At 42.1% G+C, this 23,643-nt stretch overlaps 1 protein-coding gene across 2 annotated transcripts; it reads right to left on the bottom strand.

The window, feature by feature from the left end:
- Positions 1–229: 229 nt before the first annotated feature.
- On the bottom strand, positions 230–22,753 carry SLC2A2 (solute carrier family 2 member 2). 2 transcript variants are annotated; one of them, XM_063131446.1, is made up of 11 exons: positions 22,620–22,753; positions 15,434–15,529; positions 14,378–14,535; positions 12,459–12,583; positions 11,947–12,062; positions 10,279–10,441; positions 8,781–8,971; positions 7,928–8,032; positions 7,458–7,559; positions 4,796–4,999; positions 230–3,430 (listed from the first exon to the last, which is right to left on the bottom strand). In XM_063131446.1, the coding sequence occupies exons 1-11, from the start codon at positions 22,650–22,652 to the stop codon at positions 3,230–3,232; spliced, it is 1,494 nt and encodes a 497-aa protein (XP_062987516.1). In that variant the 5' UTR covers positions 22,653–22,753; the 3' UTR covers positions 230–3,229. The 2 variants fall into 2 exon arrangements, with proteins under 2 accessions (XP_062987516.1, XP_062987517.1); XM_063131447.1 differs by lacking the exon at positions 22,620–22,753 and adding an exon at positions 18,584–18,607.
- Between the last annotated feature and the right edge of the window lie 890 nt (positions 22,754–23,643).

Raw genomic sequence — 23,643 nt, 5'->3', positions numbered from 1 at the left:
AAAGACCAATGTGTTTCGATGCTGAGAGATGCCCCTTTACAAGTTGTTATTGAAATGTGCTGTACTGTTGGAAAGTGTTTTGCTTCCATCCGTTTGAAGAGCCAGTGTTTTAAAAAAACACTCACAAAAGCACTTTAACGGCCACTAGTATTTTGACAATTGTTTTATTTGTTCTGCAAAATATTACTTGAAGTTGAAGAACTTTTGTGTAACTGCTATGGTATTGAAATTAATGTACAAAATAACAGTCCGCAGAGACAGAACAAACCACTGTTAAAACACACTTTTTTGTACAAACAGCGTGGTTTGTACAATAAAACAAGCCAGTTTGTTAACCATGGCTTGGGAGAGCAGCAAGCAACCGAGCATGACGTCTCACCTGTTTTTGAGGTATTAAACATTCCAGGGAGGCTCTGTCCCTAGGTTATTCTCTGTTATGTCAAAACCCGGACTTCTATGTTGTTGAAGGAGAAACAACTCAAAGTTGTAAACCATGGTTCTTGGGTTATAACTCTGGCTTGTTTCTCCCTCAACAACCTAGAATTCTGGGTTTGGATGACATGAAAACAACCCAGTGGTTGTTTAATGCACAGGAGTTGGGGAGCCAGAATGCATGTGCACTCACAAATAATCCACAGTCAATTTGCATGTTGTTTCATCGTGCAAACTGAGTCACACACACTTTTGCTCTGTTCCTTGCTTTGCATAATCTTCATAGAACAGTGTGTGTGCACAGGGAGGGGGGCACTTCTGGTCACTGGATGCCACAGTAGAAGTAGAAGGTCTTTGCTGCCATGTCATGCCATGGAGTATTGCTGGGTACATATCAGGTAAGGCTGTGGAGAAGGCCAATGTGTTTCGATGCTGAGAAAGGCTTCTGCACCATGGCTCTTGAGATCAAGTCCTTTAATACAAGATGTTAGTAACATGTATTGTACAGTTGGAAAGACCTTTGCTTCCACTTGACGTTGACACCTTAAGGCAAGACTTAACGTTGCAACACTAAGGGGCATTAGCTGGCCAGTGGGTAGAAAGTTTTTGTTTTTTATTTCTCAGCAGTGGTGTCCATACATTCAAGGAAGAAATATTACCAGGCTCCGATAAGATCTACTTTGAAGGTGTTGTCCCAGCACTTAAGTAGTTTGGGAACATAATTGAATAATGCCCTCTGAAAGCATTACTGTGACTCAAATGACAAATACCTTTCATAAAATTATAGTTTCACCAATATATGTTGAAAAGAGCATGGCCTTTGTTATCTTTTTGGCGCCAGGTCAAGACTTTTCTCTTTTCCCAGGTATTTAACAGCATTTAACAATGCTAAGTTTGTTTTTTAACAGACCCCAGAACTGTGGTTTTTTAAATGGATACCGTTGTTTTTATACTGTTTATGTTTTTGATGGTTTTAAATTTTGTATACTTTTCAATGTTCACTGTTTTTAACTTTTGTAAACCGTCCAGAGAGCTTCTGCTATGGGGCGGTATATAAATGTAATAAATGAAATCAAATCAAATGTTTAAAATGTGAAGATTTCCTCATTACTATTTTCATATTTTTTTTTTTGAAGTTTTGAAAATTCACCAAAGCCAAGTCCCAGTGAGTTCAAGGGACTGGATGGTGACATATGCATTGCCAAAGGAGAAGAACTGCATCATTAACAAAGAGGACAAAAAAAAAGTGGTAACGTATGTGCTCACATGCAAATGTTGAAATAATGACTATGATTTAAACAGAAGTACAATTCATAATGGGAAGACTGCACTTGCTGCTCAGTCTCTTGTCCATGTGCTAATTGCTGATGGGCAACTTCAAGGCTTCTGCTCTCTCTTTTGACAGTTAAACCAGACAGCTTTTCAAACAGAGCACAGCTTAGAGAACTGTTCTCTACAGTGGCAGCCCTTCAAATAGAGGACCATAAAGTAGGACACACCGTCACCCTGCCAGTGGGACTTCCTCCCAAGTAAACAAGCACAGGATCGGGGAAATTTACACAAGACCTGAACATTGCTCAATTTTACATTATGAAATCACAATTTCAAATTGTTACATGCAAATTTGGATGTTGATTTCCAAATTTACTTGGCTGTAGAGGGAGGGGGAACCCTATAATTTGAGGATGCAAAATATCCCAGTGGTACCGTCTTATCCCAGTGGTATTTAGCCATACAAATGAAGCCTTTTGTTTTTGCATTTAGGATGGGTTTCTAAATTACAAATGCCATTCCAAGCACTAATGATTTGCAGCTCCTGTGCATTCTGGAGGGGAAAATACTGATCCTGTGGATTCATTTCACTTTTGTCCTGGAAATAAGTTGTTAACTTCCATTTATGCAAACAACTTATTTCCAGGACAAAAATGAAATGAAATGAACATGTTGGTGCAGAGCAGGAAAGCAAGTAGTCTCAAAACTAGTGGGAGATCTGTATGAAATCTCCTGTGGATTTTGACAAGGGGGCTTCTAAAGAGTAGGTCCCCCGATTTGGATCAGGTCTATGCCGTTGGAGGAAGAGGCTAATCTTTCTCGTGCATCATTTTCCTGACCTGAATTCCTACCCCCATCCCTTCCGAACACTATTTACCTTGGAGGGGGAAACCTACAAGCCATCCGTACAGACAAAATGTAGATAAAGCATCTACTTGTTTGAATGAGTTTCATCTTGCCCAACCTACAACCCAAAAGATGCTGAACAAAAATAATCAGATTTCTGCTTAATTGCCCCTCCCCTTAAAATATCTAACAAATGAGGCAACCAAAATAATGTAGTCAAGCTAAGTCAGTAATGGCAAAATGTCCAAATAGGCAAAATAAATGCCATCTAATCGCAGAACTTTGGGAAGTTTCATAAATGCAAAATATCAAGTTTCTGAGAAAGAATGATTACACCACAACCCTTTGGTAGTGTTTTCTGCATGGCTCTTGCACCTCTCTTCTTCTGCAGTGAATCCCACAGAGCAAATTAACTGGGGCACAACAGGTCCACCATTCAAGGTTCACGGCAGTTCCGTTTCCTACCTCTTTTGGCGTAAATTTTTAAGACTTTGCAACTTGCGACTTCCTGGGGAAGTAAGGAGAACTGATCATTCTGCAAACGCATCAACCTGAAGCTACAGAACAGACACAACCTACCAGCATTCATTTTCCATACTTTTACGTTTTTAACAAAATGCTTTCTCCCAGAAGCATTGACTAACAAGTTTGTTTCCGCCTTCCTCTTGCATAGATGCCTCTATGCTTGCTGGGTGCCTCCCAGGTACTCCATTTCAGTAGCTCCGCTGGGTCCTTTGGAACCTTTTTTTCGGCGACGGAACTCTTCTGCAATTTCTTCAAATGACTTGCCTTTGGTTTCTGGCACTTTGAAGTAAATGAACATAACGAACAGGGCAAGCAGAAAGGCAAAGATCAGAAACACGTATGGTCCGCATAGTTTCTGTCATGGACAAAACAGAAAGAGAAAACTTGTTAATCAAAACTTCCCTCCTTTACCAGCAGTTTATTGGTCAGAGGATCTGCGGAAGGGATTGAATTTCTGCAATATCTATCCATCTCTCTACCTCTCTCTCTCTCTCTATCTTCTAGAATATACATCATTAAAAAAATAAATGGTTGTGGCCAAGACATTTTAGTACCTGGGATGGAAAAACCAAACGGTAACCATCCCCCCACCCTTCCCCAGATGAAATTGTTGTGCAGAATCCAGTATCAAGCTCTGGTATTGATCATTCTGAAAACCTCCATGTTGATTTAAAAATAAATAAAAACAGGTGCCTAGTCCTTATGGATGTCAATGCAGGCTTAAAAGGATACGAATAATGCCTTTCAGATGCAAAAGGGGCACTCCAAAGTATTCTTAATGATCAGGAGGCCATGTTTAGTGGCCTACACAGCTCTTTCACCCTCCACATAATTTGAAGGAGCAAGAATGATGCAAAGTTCTGTAGCCTGTATGTAAATATGCTTAATTTGCAGAATTTATACAGGTTGCAGAATTCAGCATTTCTTGGAGCAACCCCAACCTTGGGCCACTCTCACTTTACACAGTCTCCTGCCAGGCCTGAGTTAGTGCACACTGCCTCTGATCTGTCCAGGTCCTTCCTGAATGTGCTATCTCGACTGCAGCGGTGTAGAAATTCAGGCCCACCATCCAAATCCAGTCCACCTTAGGTTTCGATCTGGCCCTCTGGCGTTCCGCAGATGGCCACATCCCTTTAATCTGCCTCCCTCACTGACCATCTGGTGGTTTTCTGGGTTTTGCCTATCCCGCCCCCAATTCTAAAAAGTTGAAACGGCTATCTTAAGGCTTAGTTGCTAGCAGTAAGAGCTTAAAGCGAAAATGCACTGGTATTTCTGATGTTTTGGCTCCACCCCTTTGGCCCCACCCACCACTGGAATGCCTGCCCTCCCCCCTCAAGAGCGTCTCTGAAATGGAATTCAGCCCTCAGGCTGGAAGAGATTCAACACCTCTGCTCTACTGCCAGGATGGTGGCAAAATGATAGGCCCTCAAGCAAAGTATGGTACGGGCCTTGGACAGTCATCTTCAAGCAATGGCCATGGAGACATCTCCTTTCACTACGTTTTGAAGACGACAGAATTGTAGTTCTTGTTGCATCAGTGAGTATAGAATTTATGGGCTCTTAGTTGCCACTGCAGTCTAGAAATGTATTTTCTACTTGTTGCCTTGTATTTCTAGCTTGTTCTATACACCGTGTTAAACTTTAAATGTATCTGAGCCCCTTGACAATCTCATTCAATGGGACGTCATTGCAATACAGTAAATGCCGTAGGTTTTCTTACAGCCACATATGGGAAGAACATCCCGATGCAGAAGTTGGTGAACCAGTTGCTAAAACCAGCCATTGCGATGGCTGCTGGGCGAGGACCTTGGCTGAAGAGCTCAGCAACAATAAACCAAGGAATAGGTCCTGGCCCGATTTCAAAGAAACTGACAAAGAGGAAGACGGAAGTCAGGCTGATGTAGCTCATCCATTCATACTTGGGCTAAAAAGCAAAGCAAAACAGAACCATATTAGCAGAGTTAGAGGTTACATTTTCAGTGCATCTGTCTTCAGTCATACCTCTGTCTTCAGTGGGCAAGTCCGGATGATACCTGACACAAGTCAGCATCCGCACCAGGGATAGCAACTTTAGAGTTCTGACTGGTTCTGACAGAGGGCTCTGTCAGCACATCTACTACCCCCCCCTCCGGTTTGCCTCCGCGATTTCCACCTCCATTTCATTAGCGCGTCAAGCTAATGGTCCCTTTCACATGTGTTTGTGGTATCACCACTGTACCAGTGAAATTTCCTTTCATGTGTTTGCTCTCCCATTCCACCCCACCCCACCCCTTCTTCTTCCCCCTCCAGTTCATTAGTTCTTGTCATTGGTGGACATTGTGATGGATGGACGCCTTCCCCCCCCTCACTCTGGCTTTGTTGTCTAGCGTTTTACAATGCTGGAGGAGGAGAACCACCCTGCCCTCCTCTTTCAGCAGCAAGAGCTCCCTTCAAATCACACACACACACAAAAGACATAGCAAGAGGACGGCAATACACAGGGGATGGAAGGGAACTTTAATCCTGCATAGAGGAAATGAAACGGACTTTCCCTGCTCTAGGAAAACATAGGAAATGGAGATGGAAGAGGCGGGGTGACTTCAGGACAGGCACGACGTTGAGTACTGCGCCGCAAAACGGCAAACCAGGCATGACGAGAGTGTGATAAAACACTGGTGTGATGGAGCCCTGAAACCAAGAGTGGATTTACCACCCCACTGATATAGAAGCCATCAGCTTCCATGGATAATATTTTATATAATTAGAAATACAACACATCTCTCCATCGTGGAGAAGACTGATTCAGTGACCTGTGTGTCAGCTCATGCTGCCACCCAAGTGCAAGGTGTTGATGGGCAACTTCAGGGCTCATGCTCTCCCTCTTTATGATTCTTTCTCATTAAATTAGGCACCTCTTGAAATGCATGGCACTTTCAAATAGAGGACTATCCTCTGCCAACTCTCCAAAATAGAGGATTATCCTTTGGAAATAGGACAGTTGGCCACCTTATGTAGGCATCAATCATATGCGTGAATCCCAGATTTTATCTGGTCACAATTATGTCGGCCTATGTGTGTAAGATTTTGTGCGCATAGGTTGTATTCATCTGGACCAGAGCCCCGTGAATGGCTGGAAGTGGTGGAGGAAGAGATAATATTCTTGACTCCATGGGATAGGCCAAATCGGCCCTTTCAGGTATTGTCCAAATGCTTTATTCAGTGAAAAGTAGCAGATTATGTTTTAATTAATGTTTTATGTTTACATGATCAAGATATATGTAATATTTCTCCCTGGGTTTGTGTGTAGACATTCTGTGATTCCCAAGCTAAGCACGCATCCTCTCTTAGGGTGACCATATGAAAAGGAGGACAGGGCTCCTGTATCTTTAACAGTTGTATTGAAAAGGGAATTTCAGCAGGTGTCATTTGTATATATGGGGAATCTGGGGAAATTTCCTCTTCATCACAGCAGTTAAAGTTGCAGGTGCCCTGCCCTCCTTTAAATCTGGTCACTCTAGTATAGCTCCTGCAGCTTTAACTGTTGTGATGAAGAGGGAATTTCACCAGGTTCTTCATATATACAAACGACACCTGCTGAAATTCCCGTTTCTATGCAACTGTTAAAGATACAGGAGCCCTGTCCTCCTTTCCACATGGTCATCCTATCCTCTCTTGATCGGCCGCTGCTTGTTCTCCTGCTGACTTCCCAGTGTCCTGTAAGTAGGATAAGGCTGGATGCAGCCAGATTATCTTGTACAGGAAGTCTGTTGTAATTCAAACCAGAGAGCCAGCTTCACCTGGAAGCTTTTAAAGGGGGTCGGGCTTATCATGTGACCTGACCTGGCCAATAGATCTCTTCTGTGCTGGTTTGTCTGATTACTCTATTGTTCCGTCCTTTGGCCTGGGCTTGGTGGGAGTGCAAATGTTAAATCCCTGCCTTGCCACTGCTCATGCTTCTGGTTCAGAATCCACTGTGGGGCTGAGCCATGGCACTTGCCTTTGTGCCATGTTCTAGCCCTCCTCGTGATAGACAGAGGCTGAAGCCTTCTAACACCAAGAGATAACAACTAACCCTATAGTCCCGCCTATTGAGAGAAACTGGTATTACCCCCTCACACAACAATTTGAAAGAGAATCACACAAATCTTTTATTCAGTAATGATGGCTGGGCAAGACAAATGTCTACAGCTCTGTGGGACCGGATTAAACTGCCTTGGTTACTTATTGCAAATATACAATAAATAACACACAACCCTGCAATTTACATTGAATAAAAGAACATACTTCAAGATGTATGGTTGATGATCACACAGGTGGAACATTTTGCTAAGGGGAACTAGGTGTTCAAACATAGCCGATGGTGACATAAATAATTTCTGAATCCTCACAAACAAGAGCCTTACCTGAAGCACAAGGCCAACCGTCATGGCTATTGTACAAACCATCATGCCTAACAGGCCAGCCATAAAGAGGGAGCGCCTCCCTGCTTTGTCCACCAGGAAGACCTGTCCGTGGGAGAAAAAGAAGAACCAGATTGGTCAGTGGTGTATCTATATTGCCACAGTCAATCGACTTGAAACAGGTAACCCAGCTCATCTGCAACAGGTGTTCATCAAGGTTTCTTGCAGGCTGTTGATTGGATTCAGGATGAGCTAACTTATATTTTTGTTAGGCAAAATCAGTTCACAAAACAGCGTACCACTGTTACCTTAACAAACAAAATGGCAAACCATGGTTGAGAGAACAAAGGTATAGCCCCACCGAATGACAGGATGTGATATTACCCATTGTACAGCAATATGAAAGAAAATCGCTCCCACCTATTCTGTGGATCCAGACTAAGCATATTGCATATAAATCTGTATTTACTTACAGCAACGACAGTGAATACGGTGTTCACAAACCCCACTCCTATGGTCGCATAAACAGGCTGGCCGACCTTAGCTGTGTTAAAAATATCAGTAGAGTAGTAGAAAATCTAACAAAGAAGACAAGAGTAAACTGTTAAAAGTACAAACGGCTAAATGACATTGCATTCACCACACTATGAATGCAAACTCAGAGCTGATTTTACTGGCGTTGCAGGATATCGGTGGTATAAATAAGACTTCAACTGTATTTACAATAATCCATAAATTATCCAGAATAAATTGACAATCTAGTGAGACCACAAATAGATTGATAGTCTATTTGAGACCTTGCAGTTGGCTTCAGAAAAAAGAGACCATGCTTAGATCACAGAGTGGTCTTCTGTGTAATGTACATTGATGGTGCTATATAAAATAAATAAATAAATAAATAAATAAATAAATAAATAAATAAATAACAACAACAACAACAATAATAATAATAATAATAATGTGCCAAGCCAGGAGTAAGTACCATTGAGTTCAATGGGACTTATGCCTTCTTACAGCATTTCTGTGGTGCACAGTGACAAAGGGAACCTCTTTGTCACCATGCAGCACAGAAAAGCTGTTAGCTCCAATCAGTGGAGTTATCTCTGATAGGAATAGGAGATAACACTTTGTCCCTGCTGAATGGTGACCAAGAAGATTCCTTTTGGGGGCTGGCCCTAGGGAGAGGGGCAGGGCTTGGGGAGAGGCTGACAGGCCAAATAGGAAAGCCCATATCTGTCCCACAAGCCTGAGATTTGCCATGCTTGCAATATAGGATTGCAGCCTAAATGTTCTTTGTTCCTAGGACCCATCACTAGGTACACTCACAGCATTAATTCCTGAAAACTGCTGAGCGATGTGAACCCCTATGGCCACTAGGAATGGCTGCCTGTAGTTGGAGGAGGTGATGAGCTGCCAAATGGAGACGGCCTTTTCTCTCGATGCTTCTTCTTTTTCTTTCTCCATGTCCTCAATTTCCTTGGTAGGGTCGTAGGCTTCTCCTCTCAGCCGTTTCAAGCCTAGGAAGCAGGTGGGAAATCATGGTTATTTCTCTGCTGAAAGGGGAAATGGAAATCACCCTGTGGAGCCCATCCATGACAAATACTTTATAGAGTCGAAAACGGCTGGTTGAAAACCACGTGGCTTTCACCTCCAATTCTGTTTCCCAAGGGAGGATCCTCAATGCCTCAGCAACCCCTGCTCGCTCAGTCCATGCATCTAAAGAATATCAGCTTGAGGACAGTTCGGCCTAAAAATAAACGATGCTGTGCACCCATCTTTGTTATTCTCTGCATGTTAAGAAATTGCTGCTCCGTAAGCAGGCAGGTCTAGTTCCTTGCACCTCCAGTTAAAGAATCGTTAGGTAGTAATGCAACCTCTGCCTGGGACTCTGGAGATCAGGGGTGCACAACCCATGACACCCCCATCACAGGTCTTAATTTTACTCCCCCTTCCAAAAGGCCATCCTTCTCTCCACCCTCTCACCCATTGATCCTGATTCAGACTGCTCTGCCCCCAGTCATCCTTGTACAGATCTGTATCAGGATCACTGGGATATGTGTGTGTGAGTCGTGTGCCTGTATGTGGATTAATGTGCACATCAGTGTATGAGTAGATGCACTTGAGGGCCCCCAAGCCAGTGCAGCCCTTCGGGGCTGACAAGGTTATGCACCGCTGGTATAGATGGACCAATGGTCTGACTCAGTAGAAAGCAGCTTCCTGTGTTCCTAATATGTAAAAGATGTATCAAATTTCACATGCTGATTACCTCCCATTACCCTTCTTCGGTTCCTACCCACTCCCAACTACCTCCCTTTACCCAGCCCAATGCTCAAAGGGTCATTCCCACTGTGTTTGGATCCCCCTCTGGATCCCTACTCAATGCACACACACACACCCCAGTTCAGCACTTATTGCTTAGACATTAGTGTATATGCACACTTGAAGAAAAAAGAGAGGTATACTCTGGTATAACAAATGCTGAATATCTTTCCCTATATTGTCCTCAGGAGGACTGTTTGAACTGCAAAAGATACTAACTGCAAAAGATACCTGGCACACCCCTTGTGCACACCTATGCACTGCCTCCTTCCTCTTCTGTCCCCTCTCTTAAATCCAGCTCTTGAGTTGGCAAGAGGAGAGGGAAGGCTCAGAAATCCATCACCTCACCTCCCTCTTCCCAGGCTCCACTTCAGAGGGGAGGCAATCTTGCTTGCCCCTCCCTGCCACCTCGTCCCCCAAGCTGATTTCGATGGGCCAATGGGACAGCTTGAAGACTGAGAAGCTCAGGGAGAAGGTAAAAGTTCTATTGCAACAAGGGACTTACTTCGTTTGGCTTCTTCTAGTTTTCCACATTTAATGTACAGGTACCGAGGACTCTCTGGGCAAAGGAAGAGCAGGAAAATCTGGAGGACAGCTGCACAACCAGACAAACAAAGGAGCAATGGCCAAGTTTCATTTCTGCCCAGGAGAAAGTCTAGGCCCAGAACCTGAGAGAAACATGGATCCATAGATTACTTTCTTGGCATTGATACTGAAGAGTTCATAGAGATATAACTTAAAGGAAACCCTTTCCCCAAGACATACATCTTCCCAGGAATTGGGCTTGTTTACACAATCACTTTTTCTGAGAAACTACCCTGTTGCTCACTTAGGTTTTATTGGGAACAAGTTAAACATGAGGAAGAGAGATCTTTGATAGCTTCGGTCTTTTCCCAGTATTGTCCCACTAGGATGATAAAAACCAGGACTGTGGTCGTTTACATAATTACCTGTGCTGCAGCGTGGGTTGGCGTGCTGTGCAAACCTGGTGAGTGGCGTGGCACAGGTGGCTTCATACCCACCCAACAACCCAAGATGTGCAGTAGGGATTGGAGGGTGTATACGAAGCCACACCCACCCACCCTGCTCGGTGAGTTCGCATGACACGCCAACCTGCACTGCAGTGTGGGTAATTATGCAAAAAACGCCCCTCCCCCTGTGCAACACATGTGGGCATGGAGTGAGAGGTCTTCTTTTCTCCCTATGATCATCCGAACACCCCTAAGGCTTCCTGGTGTGTTCATCGCAGGGACTTCCTGATCAATAAATAGCTCAATCTCTTAGCCACTATGCTCCATCAGGGCCAGAACCTGGAACCTTCCACTCTATATTCAACTGCCTTGTGTAGTGAGCCACCAAGACTGTGGATCAAACCATCTTCCTTGGCAATTAAGTATTCTCAGACTGGTCGGATCCCACCTGCCCAAGCTAGCCATTGGGTCCTGGTAGAGAGGAAGCCCTTTGCAGCCCTTCCTGTTTGGGCTGTGGTGTGTTTTGGCCTGCTCTGTCTCCTGGCTTGGTCCTTTGGCTCTGACACCTGCCTACAGCCCAGCTCTGACAACCAAGAACTAGACGTTACAGGAGAGACAAGAGCGCTGCCTCTGCAAACATTAGGTGTTGTGATAGCAAGGCATGGCACACTTCCTTGTCACTGCCAGCTAATGATGTGAAATGGGGTGTCCTGTTCTCTGGCAGCAGAAGCCCACAGCTGGCAGTCTGAGAAGATAACATGGATCAGGGTCAAAAGACGGCTGGGGAATGCTGGGAGTTGAAGGACTTTTCTCTGTCTAAACCTGCATAGATTGCAGCCTGAGGGGCTCACAACTGTCCCACCTAGCACTTGACTCATACAGGGGTTCTGTGACCATTTAGTCCTCCCTGCCTTCCATCACCAGCTGAAGACCTTTTTATTTTCTCAGTATTTTAACACCTAATTTAACTTAAATTTGAACTTTCTTGTTTTAATTCTGTATTTTAATCTATATCAATTTCTGCTGTGTGGTTTTATCCTGGTTGCGCTTTTTATATTGTATTTTGTATTTGTGTTTTTAGATTGCTGGTTGTTTTATTATGCTTTTCATGGTTTAAATTTTTGTGAACTGCCCAGAGAGCTTCGGCTACTGGGTGGTAGAAAAATGTAATAAATAAATAAATAAATAAATAAATTATATACCTGGCTGATGAGAATGCCAATAACCACAGCAAGCTGGTGCAATGATCCCAGTGCACCTCGAAGAGCTGTGGGCGAAATCTCTCCAACATACATTGGAGCAAGTCCAGATGTGAGCCCTGGGCAAAACATGCATACGAGTCAATGATCTAATCAATAACCTTTGTTGTCTCTAAGAAGGTTCTGGGCATGCATGGATTCAACCAGCAGGAAGGAGACCATATATCAAAAAAAAATATCAAGGCTTCTGCCTGTTTTTCAGACTTTAGTCTATGGGGAAATTGCTCATTTTGGCCTTTTTTTTTTTTAAAAAAAATGCTAAATTTGATTACATTTGTGCAAAACTCCCAAAGTTTAGAAAAAAAAGGTCCCCAAGTCACAGAATCCTCCTGACAGTGGAAAAGCTGTTTTGCCTTGGAATCCCCAGGTCAGATTCATAAAAATCTGAACTCATTTGGATCTGTTGCTGATTTCTCTGACATCCTTACTTCAGCTTAGAACCTGCCTCGACTTACCAGTGTGAAGTCCAGTTAATGCTCTTCCTATGATAATAAGGACATGTGAGGGACCAAATTTTGACACGCCCAAAAAGATATTTCCAGAGATTGCAAGGACGTTCACCAGGAGCATGGCTTTCACTCTGGAGCAAAGGAGGAAAATCAATTCAACATTGGTACAAAAAGACCCCTGAGCCTCACTCACTCACTTCATAATATGACGGTATCAAAATGGTTATGGCTCTTCCACAACAGATGGACAGACGAAAATTGGTAGATGTGTAGTCTGACATACACTGACAGTTAGACACATCTGAAAATTGAACTTTAAGCCTGCTTCGTTACTGTAGCCGTCACTGTGACACAGCACTAATCACGTTCTTTTCTGAATGAGGTGTTGAAACCAGGATTTAAATAGGGTTAGCAAACCCTCATTAAAAGTGTACCTGCTTAACCATGATTTAAGTTGGTGGTGCTATAACACTTATCCATAGTTCAGGAGGACAGGGACAAACCATACTTGAGAAGATAGGGAGAGAGAATGAAAACCTGCAACTCATCCCCATTCCTTTAACTATAGTTAAGGGGTGAAGGCTAGAACATTTGCACTAACCCAGACAGGCAGGTAAGGTCCAGCATTCGATGACATTATAATTGCATCAATGATGTTTCTTATTCCCCCACTGTAATAATCTCTAATTAAGATGCACCATTGGAAGTGCATACCTGTTTCCTCTGCCCTGTATTGAAACTTCACTTCTCTTGCTTATAAAACCCCAGGTGTATTAGCATTTGGATTTGGCCCCTGGGCTTGAGAATTCTTCATCCTTGTCATAAACCTCTACCTTGAGGCAGCAAAAATCTGGAGCTGCCAATCCCTCTATGCTCACTGTAGAAAGCCCACCAAGGGAAAGAATTCAATGACACTGCCATGTTCCACTGGGGGTGGGGATAGAGAGGGACTTGGAATCAAGTAACAGCCTGATAGAGTCAATTTTATAGATGTCCTTTTCGTGATATTCCCTGATATTGTACATAGGGAGCTGAAGGTAGGGAAGATGGACACTTGTCCAAAGTGACTCATTTTGTCTATGGAAATGGTCAGAGTTAAAACTAACTCCAAGTCTTGGGATCTACATGTACAACTCCACTGTTTTCCTTCATTTTGTCCTAAATGTACAGAACAACTCTTGTGTAGCTGGATATTTCTCATTATAAGGCTATAATAACAATTACAGGGCGCTCAAGAGGGTTACATGTTATGAGAACACAAAGATGTGTCACATTCATTCCATGTTGTGAGATCACAATATCACACGCTACTGCTCTAGAACAGCAGAAGGAAGCTCTCAGCCTACTGGTACATCTTTGGCTGTTGCTAGGCAGGATGAGTGGAAAGTCATAATGTGATGACATCACTGCATGGAGTAGAGGATATTTCACATTATGGGGAAGGACTACTTGATGAGAAGAGGCCATTTTTGCTCATGTCATTTAGTGTAGATGTCATGTCATTTAGTGTAGATATTCACTTAAGTGTCAGTCTAACAGTTATGAACAGTGGTTGGCCTTAATAAAAGTATTTAATTGATTCCATGGATTTTATTGTTATAGGCTCGCATGGCTACTTGGTGTAGATTTATGCCAGTGTCTTCATGGACTCTTCATAATAATTTCTGTGTAGTGCCTAATTGGTAGTGGTGGTGATAATAACAACAATGTTACATTCCCTATTAGCCAATGATAATGATTACCACCCACAATTGGCCTATGTGAGATTTATTTTCCTGGCCACTTGTGAAATAAAATCCATAGAATCATAGAATCATAGAATAGCAGAGTTGGAAGGGGCCTACAAAGCCATCGAGTCCAACCCCCTGCTCAATGCAGGAATCCACCCTAAAGCATCCCTGACAGATGTTACTTATTGTTCTCACCTTGGCATCTTTTCTCCAATCCATCCAACAGTGAAGGAGGAAACCATTCCACCAACAGCAAACATGGCTACAGACAAGGACCAGAGCATTATGATTGTAGGGTTTTTCATTGGATCATCTGTAACGCCCAGCACCTTGCCATAGTGCATCATGATGATCTGTGGTGACAACATGTTAATTGTCATTTCATTTGCCCTAAACAGCCACAAATCCTTTGAAACACCCGGGGGCTATTCACACAGTATACGATGGCTGACTTGGATTTGGTTGGCACCAAGTGTCCACTCAACAGGGAGCTTCAGTCAATCCTGGCACTCTGAGAAGTGTACCTATATGGTACATGTTTCCTAACACGTATTTGTCACATTCATAAGTTATATTTTTAGGTGTACATTTAAAAGAATGTTATTTATGTGCACATACGAGCACACACGACGACGACTAATTCTACAAACCAGACAATAATCTGGTGGTTGTGTTTGGACATAACTTCAAACCAAAGCTTACAGCTTTATGAATCACAGGCTCATGCCCTCCCATCTTTCTAGCACAGCTACAAGGAGGAGATTGGAACCATATGCTTCCATTTTCAACTAATCCATTTGGCCAATTTATCTGAACCAGAACAAACTGAGGTTTGTCTTAACTATAGCTTGTCCAAAGAAGCCAATTTCAAACCGTGGTTTATGGTCTTCACTTGTTTGGATAAATGTAGCTCATGCTAATCACAGTTCCTGGTTCAGATATAATGATAAACTGTGGCTAGTTGAAAACAGAAGTGGATGCTTGCGATCTCCTTCTCACAGCTCTGCCAGAGAAGAGAGCGGAGTGGGAAGGAGCAGGAGCATGCATGTAATTCTGAACTATGATTTAGCATTACATCCAGACCAGGCCAATATTAGGGTGATTCAGACATTTTATACTGAGTTGCCTAACCTTGTTTGCAACAGTGAGGCCTTCTGGGGAAAGCCGGGGGGAATTTTAGGGCCAAAGAATCAAGGAACAATGATGGTGAAAAATAACAAAACAAATTTAAAACTAAATACATTTACTTGCCTGTTGTGGTGCATTGATGACTCCAATGCAATAGCCAAACTGGAAAAAGCCTAGCACCGCAGTGAAGACCGAGAGAAACAGGGTGCATGTGGCATCCTAGGAAAGAGGCAATAAATGAAAGCCCATTTTGTGTCATTTCATCACAAGGTTGACGTCAGACTGGGGAACGTATGGTTAAGGTTAGACTGGGGGATATGTTCTTCTGAATAAAGCATCTGAAAATAGCCAGGTAACTTCTTAAGGCAGGAGCATTTAGCATTAAACATGGTCATGATTTTATTTATTTATTTATTTATTTATTACATTTTCATACCGCCCAATAGCCGAAGCTCTCTGGGTGGTTCACAAAAATTAAAACCACAATAAAACAACCAACAGGTTAAAAGCACAATTACAAAATACAGTATAAAAAGCACAACCAGGATAAAACCACGCAGCAAAATTGATATAAGATTAAAATACAGAGTTAAAACAGTAAAATTTAAATTTAAGTTAAAATTAAGTGTTAAAATACTGAGAGAATAAAAAGGTCTTCAGCTGATTAATGATCTTATTAATATGCAGAATATGTGGTGATTATCAAACCTGAATCACCCACTAATGTGACCAACATGTTAACCCAGCACCCCCCAACATTTCTGCGTCAGCGGGAACATTTGGAATTTTGAGAGAATTTTGTGAGTGCTCTCACAAAATGGCCACTATTGGGCAGTCATGGCCAGTCACAAAACACTCATTTCTCAGATATTTAAGAACCCCAGCCAATCAATGTAAACAATAGTGGACTAGAGTGACAAATGGGTTCATTTGATATAATGTAGCTTCCTGTGTTCTAATAGAGTAGACTGAATTGACCTGAATGTGGCAAAGAAATCATTTTCCGCTATGGCAAACCCACACCTCAACTTGAAAAGTGGCCATTTAAAACACAATACAGATTTGCATAAAAATTGCATGTGTTATTATAATTTAAATTAAAATACAATGCATTGCATCATAGTGGGGAAGACATAGTGACCTGTGGGCCTTGCTCTTTCTGTTGTACAGGTAGTTACTATGGATGGACAACTTCAAAGCCTCTCTTCTCCCTCCTTCTGGTTCTTTATCTTTAAGCTGGACTTGGACTGGACAGCCCATCAAATAGAGGACATGTTGAGGACTGGACTCTGTAAAGTCGAACCCTGCCTTCACGGTGCGGCAGTGGTGCCACTCTGCTGCCAAACTCCATGGTATCACTACTGCGGGGTGGCCGCAAGTAATCCTCACTGGAAGAGGCAGTGCAGGCATTCCAGCGGCCATTCAGATCTCTGGACCCACCCCCTGCCCCTTGCCTGGCTTCCGGCAGCCAATCAGAGGTCACCTTCTGCCCGGGAACACTCCTGGCATGACACCGGAGTGAGGACAGATGGCTGAAGAGCTGTAGTGATCTCGCTCCAGCAGGAAAGGTCAGGGTAAGTCCCTGACTTCCAGCACACAGCTTCACAGGAAAGTTCCATGGCAGTTGCGAGATGGCACTGCATTGTATAACCAGCGTAGTGCCACTGCACAACCACTGTGGAACTTTTAAAACATATAGACAGCCCCTAGGACACATGACCATCCTACCACATCATCAGATTGGGTTGTGTGAATCAGGTTGTGGCAGTGAAGGTTCAACCATGACTTTCCCAACCCCTTGGCCTGAGTTAGTTTAAAACCATCAAAACATCAATGCGTTGCAGTCCAACACATCTGGTGGGCACCAGGTTGTAGGCATAAACACCACATCACTAGCTTTCCTCCCACAAGAGTGACGATTAGTGTCTTGTTTTTTAATTCCCCATTTAAAAATTAAAAGGTGTTTACCTGTACAAGATTGTACAATCATCACAGTAAGCCACCTCTTACTCTTGTTTTGCCTCACTGCAGTTCTGAATGATTGGTCTGCCTAAAATTTGACAGTGAACCAACCTCCCACATCCACAAAAAAGAAAAAAGTGTCAAATGGTTACATCTGTATCTCACTGCTTTAGAGCTTTTAAAAGGGAAATGCACCATATTTGCGAGTGAAAATCTCTAAACTCTATTGGCTATCATGGACAAAGATGATAGACTGAGATTTAATCATCCATAACAGACATTACTTTAAATCTAAATCTAGCATAGTGGTTCTCAACCTTTTTTGCTCCATTCCCCACTTTCACCATTGTTCAGAATATAATTCCCCCCTTCCCAAGATAGTCTAACTCAAAAGGTGCATTCCAAATAATATCCATATAATATTGAAAATCTTTTATTTTTTCTATATTAGTCCCATTTAAGGAGGCAACGCAAACCATGGCCCCTTTTACATTCTCAGCTCCCATGCTTTGCGTTGCCCTTTTAAATGGGAAGCTTGAAACTTCTAGGATTGCGAGGGAGGGAGGGAAAAGAGAGCAAAGGCCTGGCTTTTGCAGACAACATGACACTTTTCTGGGATGTTTTTAATAACATGTGTAGGAAGACATAATCTACAGGACATCATACTTTGCTGAATAGTGGTCCCAATTCCCCCCCCCGAACCCTAAAATTCCCCCTCGGAGGGGAATTCCCCCCTTGTTGAGAACCCATGATCTAGCAGCTACGTCTTATTCTTTCCATTTTTACTCTAGAGAACATGCAGAGGCCCAATCCAGATCTAAAAAGCCCTCCTACCTCCACGCCACAGTCTTGATTTGTATCAGGGGACCTGTACCTACACCAGATTAAAAGGGTGGAGTGGGAGACATAGGTGGTAGATATGGATTTAAAGTAATGTCTGTTTTGGCCCATAGAGTAGACACATTGAAATCAATGGGACCTCCATTAGTCATGACTAACTCAAGTCCCATTGATTTCAATGGGTCTACTCTAAATATGAGCAAATCTGAATCCCACCCAAAGACAAATCAGTCATTCTGGGAAGATGTGTGTAAGAGAAAGGCCAACTCTGTTTTCTTTTGATCCATCCTTTCTCATTCATAACATCTACGAGACTAGCGAGGGGCTAGCCAGCTAACTCAGGACCATGGAAATGGCAGAACTTAGGACACTAACAAAAAATAAACAAATGAATAAGAACATTTCTAGAAAGCATAAATTATAAGAGGTGGAAGATGGAAAATATATTATAAACTGAGACCAGTTTTATACCTCATTCGCTGCCATTCTTCTGGCGTTGGGATTCCTCCCACAGAATCCTAGGAAATGTAAGTTAGTGAGGCCTGAGTATTCTTTGCTAGAGATTCTTATCTCCCTCCATCACAGAACAATTCCTAGCATCTTAAAGCTGCCTTTCCCAACCTGATGTGTTGGACTGTCAGTCCCATCTTTCCCAGGCTGCATGCCCATTGGCCAGCAGGATTCCATCATAAAGCAGAAGCTGATGCCATCATAAAGGTGTGTGCTAAAATACTCTATCTGATTTTACTTCACCAGACTAGCATGGCTGCCCTTCTGAAAATTGGCCCTCATATCAATTTTGTCCCAAATTCCTCTTTTTTAAAAAAAAGAAATTAAATTTTTGGATCAGCCCCACCCCACCCCACCCCCACCCCCACCAAAACAATAATCTGAATAAATAGAGTTTACACATGCACCAGATTTCAGCAGCTTCCTTGGGTCTCTAGACCTTGAACCTCATGCAGTGTGATCCTCAGTGAAGATTGGAACCTCTGATTTTGGTGGGGCTGTGAATCCATTCTGGGTTTCAGTCAGAATCAGCCGGAACTCCAAAAGTGTGGTCCAAGGTGCCTAACCTATTTTGGAGATAGGGTTCAGGACCTTGGATAGCTCCATTAGAGCTCCAACTGAAACCCAGAATGGATTCACAGCCCCAAGAGGAATTGGAACCAGCAATCTCCAATGGCAAACCTATGCCCTTTTACTCAGAAGCATGTCCCTCTGTGTTCAGTGGGGCTTTGTCCTATGTAAGTGTGCATGGAATTACACTTAAGAGTGTAGTGACCTGTTCACTTATGGCTCGATCACATTACAGGGTTTCAGAAGCAAATACACAATCAGATATAGATGAATGCCAGTATCAGCACCTACAATACCACCCCACACACAGCCTCTGATCAGAAATCCTCTTAACAACCCTGCAAATTAACTTTCGAACAAATTTAATCCCCCACTAAGACCAGTGCTATGTATTGAGGTCCATTGCAAGATAACAGAACACCAAAACAGCTGGAAGGTTACTTTCTACGCTGCCTCCTATCAGCTACGATTCCTTGTACATGACCAAGCCACAACAATACAACTGAAAGACGTAAAATTCTGGGTTGGATTTTACAGTCCCTATAAGAGAAAGGAGGGCAATATTCTAAGAAGAAAAACATCTTGGATGTCCCACATACATTCAAGTTTTATGGCTCATCTCATCACACCTACGTGTATGTTCTCTCTCTCTAGGTTCTTTTAGTTGAGGCTGCCTCAAAAATTCACTTTTACAGGTGGATCCCGACTAGGAATGGTAGGCGGGGTGGGGGAGGATTTGTTCAGTTTGTATTAAAATTTAAAAATCACGTAAATTTAATTTAATGTAAAGGTGCACACAAAAATGCTATATTAGCAAAACAACAACAACAACAACATACAAAATTCACCATATTAGGAAAATTGCATGCAAAAAAAGTATATTGGACACAATTTCATGTATTAGGAGAGAAATGGGGACAAAAATGTTATGCATTTTCATGCTATGTTTTTTCCTCCAAGTTCGGGACAAACCAAACTTAAGATTGAAAAAAAAACACCTCCTTAGTGTTTGGGACAAACTGAATTTAAGATTGGAAAAATGAGAAACTGTGAGAAATGTTAATTGACAGATTCACCCATCCCTAGTCCAGATGGTGATGTCTTCCATTTCTATCCCTCCTATGTTTTCCTGTGTTGTTGTTGTTTCTTGTACAAAAAACCCCACAAACATTAAAGCAGGAAAGATGGAATAATTTGCAGTGCCTTTTGCTTGGTAGCTCTAGGAGCTGTCCCTCTAGAAGCACCCTTTGATTTTCTTTGATTTCTTTGATTTTTACCCTGCCTTTCTTCCTAGAAAAATGGCAATCAAAGCAGCTTACAATAAGAACATAAGAAGAGCCATGCTGGATCAGGCCAAGGGTCCATCTAGTCCAGCACTCTGTTCACACAGTGGCCACCCAGCCATCAGCCAGGGACCAACAAGCAGGACACGGTGCAACAGCACCCTCCCACCCATGTTCCCCAGCAACTGGTGTACATAGGCTTACTGCCACTGATACTGGAAGTAGCAAATAGCCATCAAGACTTGTAGCCATTGATAGCCTTTTTTTTAACTGATCCCAGAATAGTTGTTTTAAATAAGATTGCAGTTTATATGTTTTTAATTTTTTTGTACATTTGTTTTTAATATTCACTGTTTTTAAGTTTTGTAAACCGCCCAGAAAGCTTTGGCTATGGGGAGGTATATAAATATAATAAATAAATAAATAAAATATAAATTCTCTTCCAGGAATTTATCTAACCCCCCTTAAAAGCCATCCCAATTGGTCTCCATAAATAAATCATAAATAAAAACAATCAACAAACAAATGCATTAAAACACAATTATTCCACACACACATTCATGAGCATCTGCCAAGCCACTGAAAATATGAACACCAGCCCTCTACTAAAAAAACCCAACAACAACACTTCTCTGTGTGTGTGAGAGAGAGGGGGGTGTGTCGAATGTCATAACAGAAGTGACAAGCGTGGCTTGAGGGAGGTTTCCTTTTTGTACTACGAGAAGAAACCCTAATTATACTCTATGGAGAAAGACTCTAAGAAACCTGACATACTTTGTAACAGTTCCCTGCCACCTACCCAATCCAATGGAATTCAAATATATGAACTAGAACTAACTGGCACCCCAATCCAGGGATTCCCATAGTGACAGGAGATCCAATACTGAACACAAGAGCAACCCTATTCACTTCAATGCAGGACATAGTCCAATGCATGCAGAGCTGGTTCATTTGTGTAAGAGTACCATGGCACCAGAGACCTCTGGGAGGAGGGGCATTTCCGAAATTCACGAGGCAGCCTTCTCAATCAGAGAAATGCCCAGGGGCAATTGTTATCACCCCTGTTTTCCCAAATTGGGAATTATTGCTAGCCATTTTTTCTGATTGCCTGGGTTTATATCTTATGTTTTGCCAAAACTTTGTACTTCAAATAGTCAAAAGAGAAAAAAGTATATTGAGGGAACCAGTCATAAGGGCCAACTTACACATTATTTGGGAGATTTGTAGTTGAGTGTTTTTACTTTAAAGCAGTCATATACCCAACCACACCCATAGTATTCCAACCATGGTGGCACTATAAACTCTCCCATATGTGGGTTTCTTTTACATTTGACTGAAATCAGTGAGACTCACTTCCAATACATGTGTTTAGGATAGAGGCTAAAGTCCCTAAAAGAAACGTAAACATTGGATTAACCCCAAATGCAAATGTGGATTATTGTGATGTTAAATTTGTTCACTTAACAAATTTGAGTATGTGTCTTGTTTTGTAAACAAAAACTAATGACCAAAATTGTTGCTGGATGGATCCACCAATATCACATCACAAAATCCACTAATAAACAAAAGAAATAAGCAGATTATGTAGGTTTGGTTTCATGGAAATATTCACAATGGCATCAAGCAGAATGGGAACGATCAGGAAAAGTTTAAGCTTGTTAGATTAAATTTACTAGAGGAAGCCGTCTCAGTGTGAGATCTATTGAGAGCATGAATCCATGGGCGATTCAAAAAAAGTTAAGGTGATGCGTTCCATAGATGCAAGAAGACACATGACTTTTCCTGTTTTGTAGCTCTTATTCTTGGAGCCTAAAATAGAAATTCATCCCTTTCCTCTTTCTTTATTTCCCCCTCCATAATATGATTGTCTCGGTAATTAATTACAGCAATTAATTATTGCAATCCTATATACACCCACCTGGGAGTAAGTCCCATTGAGATCCATATGACTTACTTCCCAGTAGATGTGGATAGGATTGCGTTGTAACACTGCAATCCTTTACCCACTTACCTGGGAGTAAGCCCCATTGAACACAGTAGGATTTACTTCTCTGTAAACAGGAATAGGCTTACACTGTAAAAGTGCTTACCTAATTCTGATATCCCAATCTTGGCCCGATAAGTTATCTTGGAATCAGCTTTACCTTAATTATTGAATGTTTAGCTTTCTTCCCCATCGTCCGAAGAGTTTGTAGCCACTTGCCAAAAGGAGTCTGTGCTATGAAAGATTTCTTTTGTCTTTACTATGCTTCTTGCTTAGAAGACTGGGCAGATATAGCCGTTCTTATGAAGTTTATAACCCACCCACCCCTGGAGGAGGTCCAGTAGGTGACAGACATAATAGGAGGGTGGGAAGAAACTTATTTGTGGCCAGTAAGGATAGAATTAATCAACTTGAATGTTAATGAAAAACCAAGCATTTACCTTCCCGTCCACTGATTGTTTAAATAGGAAAAGAGCAAAGGCCAAAGGAGCACGTACCGCAGATAAACCCATCCAAATAAGTTGAAATTCTCATTGAGGATTTATCATATTCTTGACATTAAGTATAAGAGATTTGTTGGTGTGATGACCTGAGAAAACAAGAGATACAAAGCTTTGTGGGTTGGTTGTGGGTTTTTTAATTGCAAGCATGAACACTCCCTATCCTGCAACCTCTCTATTCTGACCATCCAAAGTGACTGATGACAAAGACTGCAAAAAAGAAAAGAAAAATACACATAGAATCATTGCATACAATAAAAATAATGATAACAGTATCCAGAGCAGCAGAGGCAAAATCACAAAATAAACCAGCAGGAACATAATATGCCCAACTAAGCCCTCAAATCCCTGCAGAACAGAAAGAATATATATCATACAGCACAGTGGAAAACAGGAATGAAAGAGGCAGGTAAATATTCCAGGGGAGAGAGTTCCAGACTCGACTTTTATCCAGTCTGCAATATGCAGGTTTTTGGGTTACACGGAACTCACCATCGGATTGAATGGAAATACAACTGCATTGCAGGTGTATGTTTCAGCTTGTCTAACAAATTGGAGAAGGTCATTAGAATAGTTCTATATGGAGAGTCTTCTAATCCAATCAAAACATCACCTTACTATATTTCACGCTTTGTTCTATAGCCTCAAACAGTATATGAAGTCAGAAGTAATTAAGAATATTTC

The sequence above is a fragment of the Elgaria multicarinata genome, chromosome 8 (genome assembly GCF_023053635.1).
Source record: "Elgaria multicarinata webbii isolate HBS135686 ecotype San Diego chromosome 8, rElgMul1.1.pri, whole genome shotgun sequence".
Classification (NCBI taxonomy): domain Eukaryota; kingdom Metazoa; phylum Chordata; class Lepidosauria; order Squamata; family Anguidae; genus Elgaria; species Elgaria multicarinata.
The sequence above is the reverse complement of the archived record's forward strand: the minus strand, read 5'-3'. Positions and strand labels throughout refer to the sequence as shown.

What these genes read in the sequence shown, in the direction of transcription:
- SLC2A2 (XM_063131446.1), bottom strand. Translation starts at nt 22,652, where the DNA reads ATGGGGAAGAAAGCTAAACATTCAATAATTAAG. An exon ending in CCGTATTCACTGTCGTTGCT is followed by an intron (nt 7,560 to 7,927) that starts GTAAGTAAATAC and finishes TCCCACGGACAG; the next exon opens with GTCTTCCTGGTGGACAAAGC. An exon ending in CGGTTGGCCTTGTGCTTCAG is followed by an intron (nt 5,000 to 7,457) that starts GTAAGGCTCTTG and finishes TTTGCTTTTTAG; the next exon opens with CCCAAGTATGAATGGATGAG.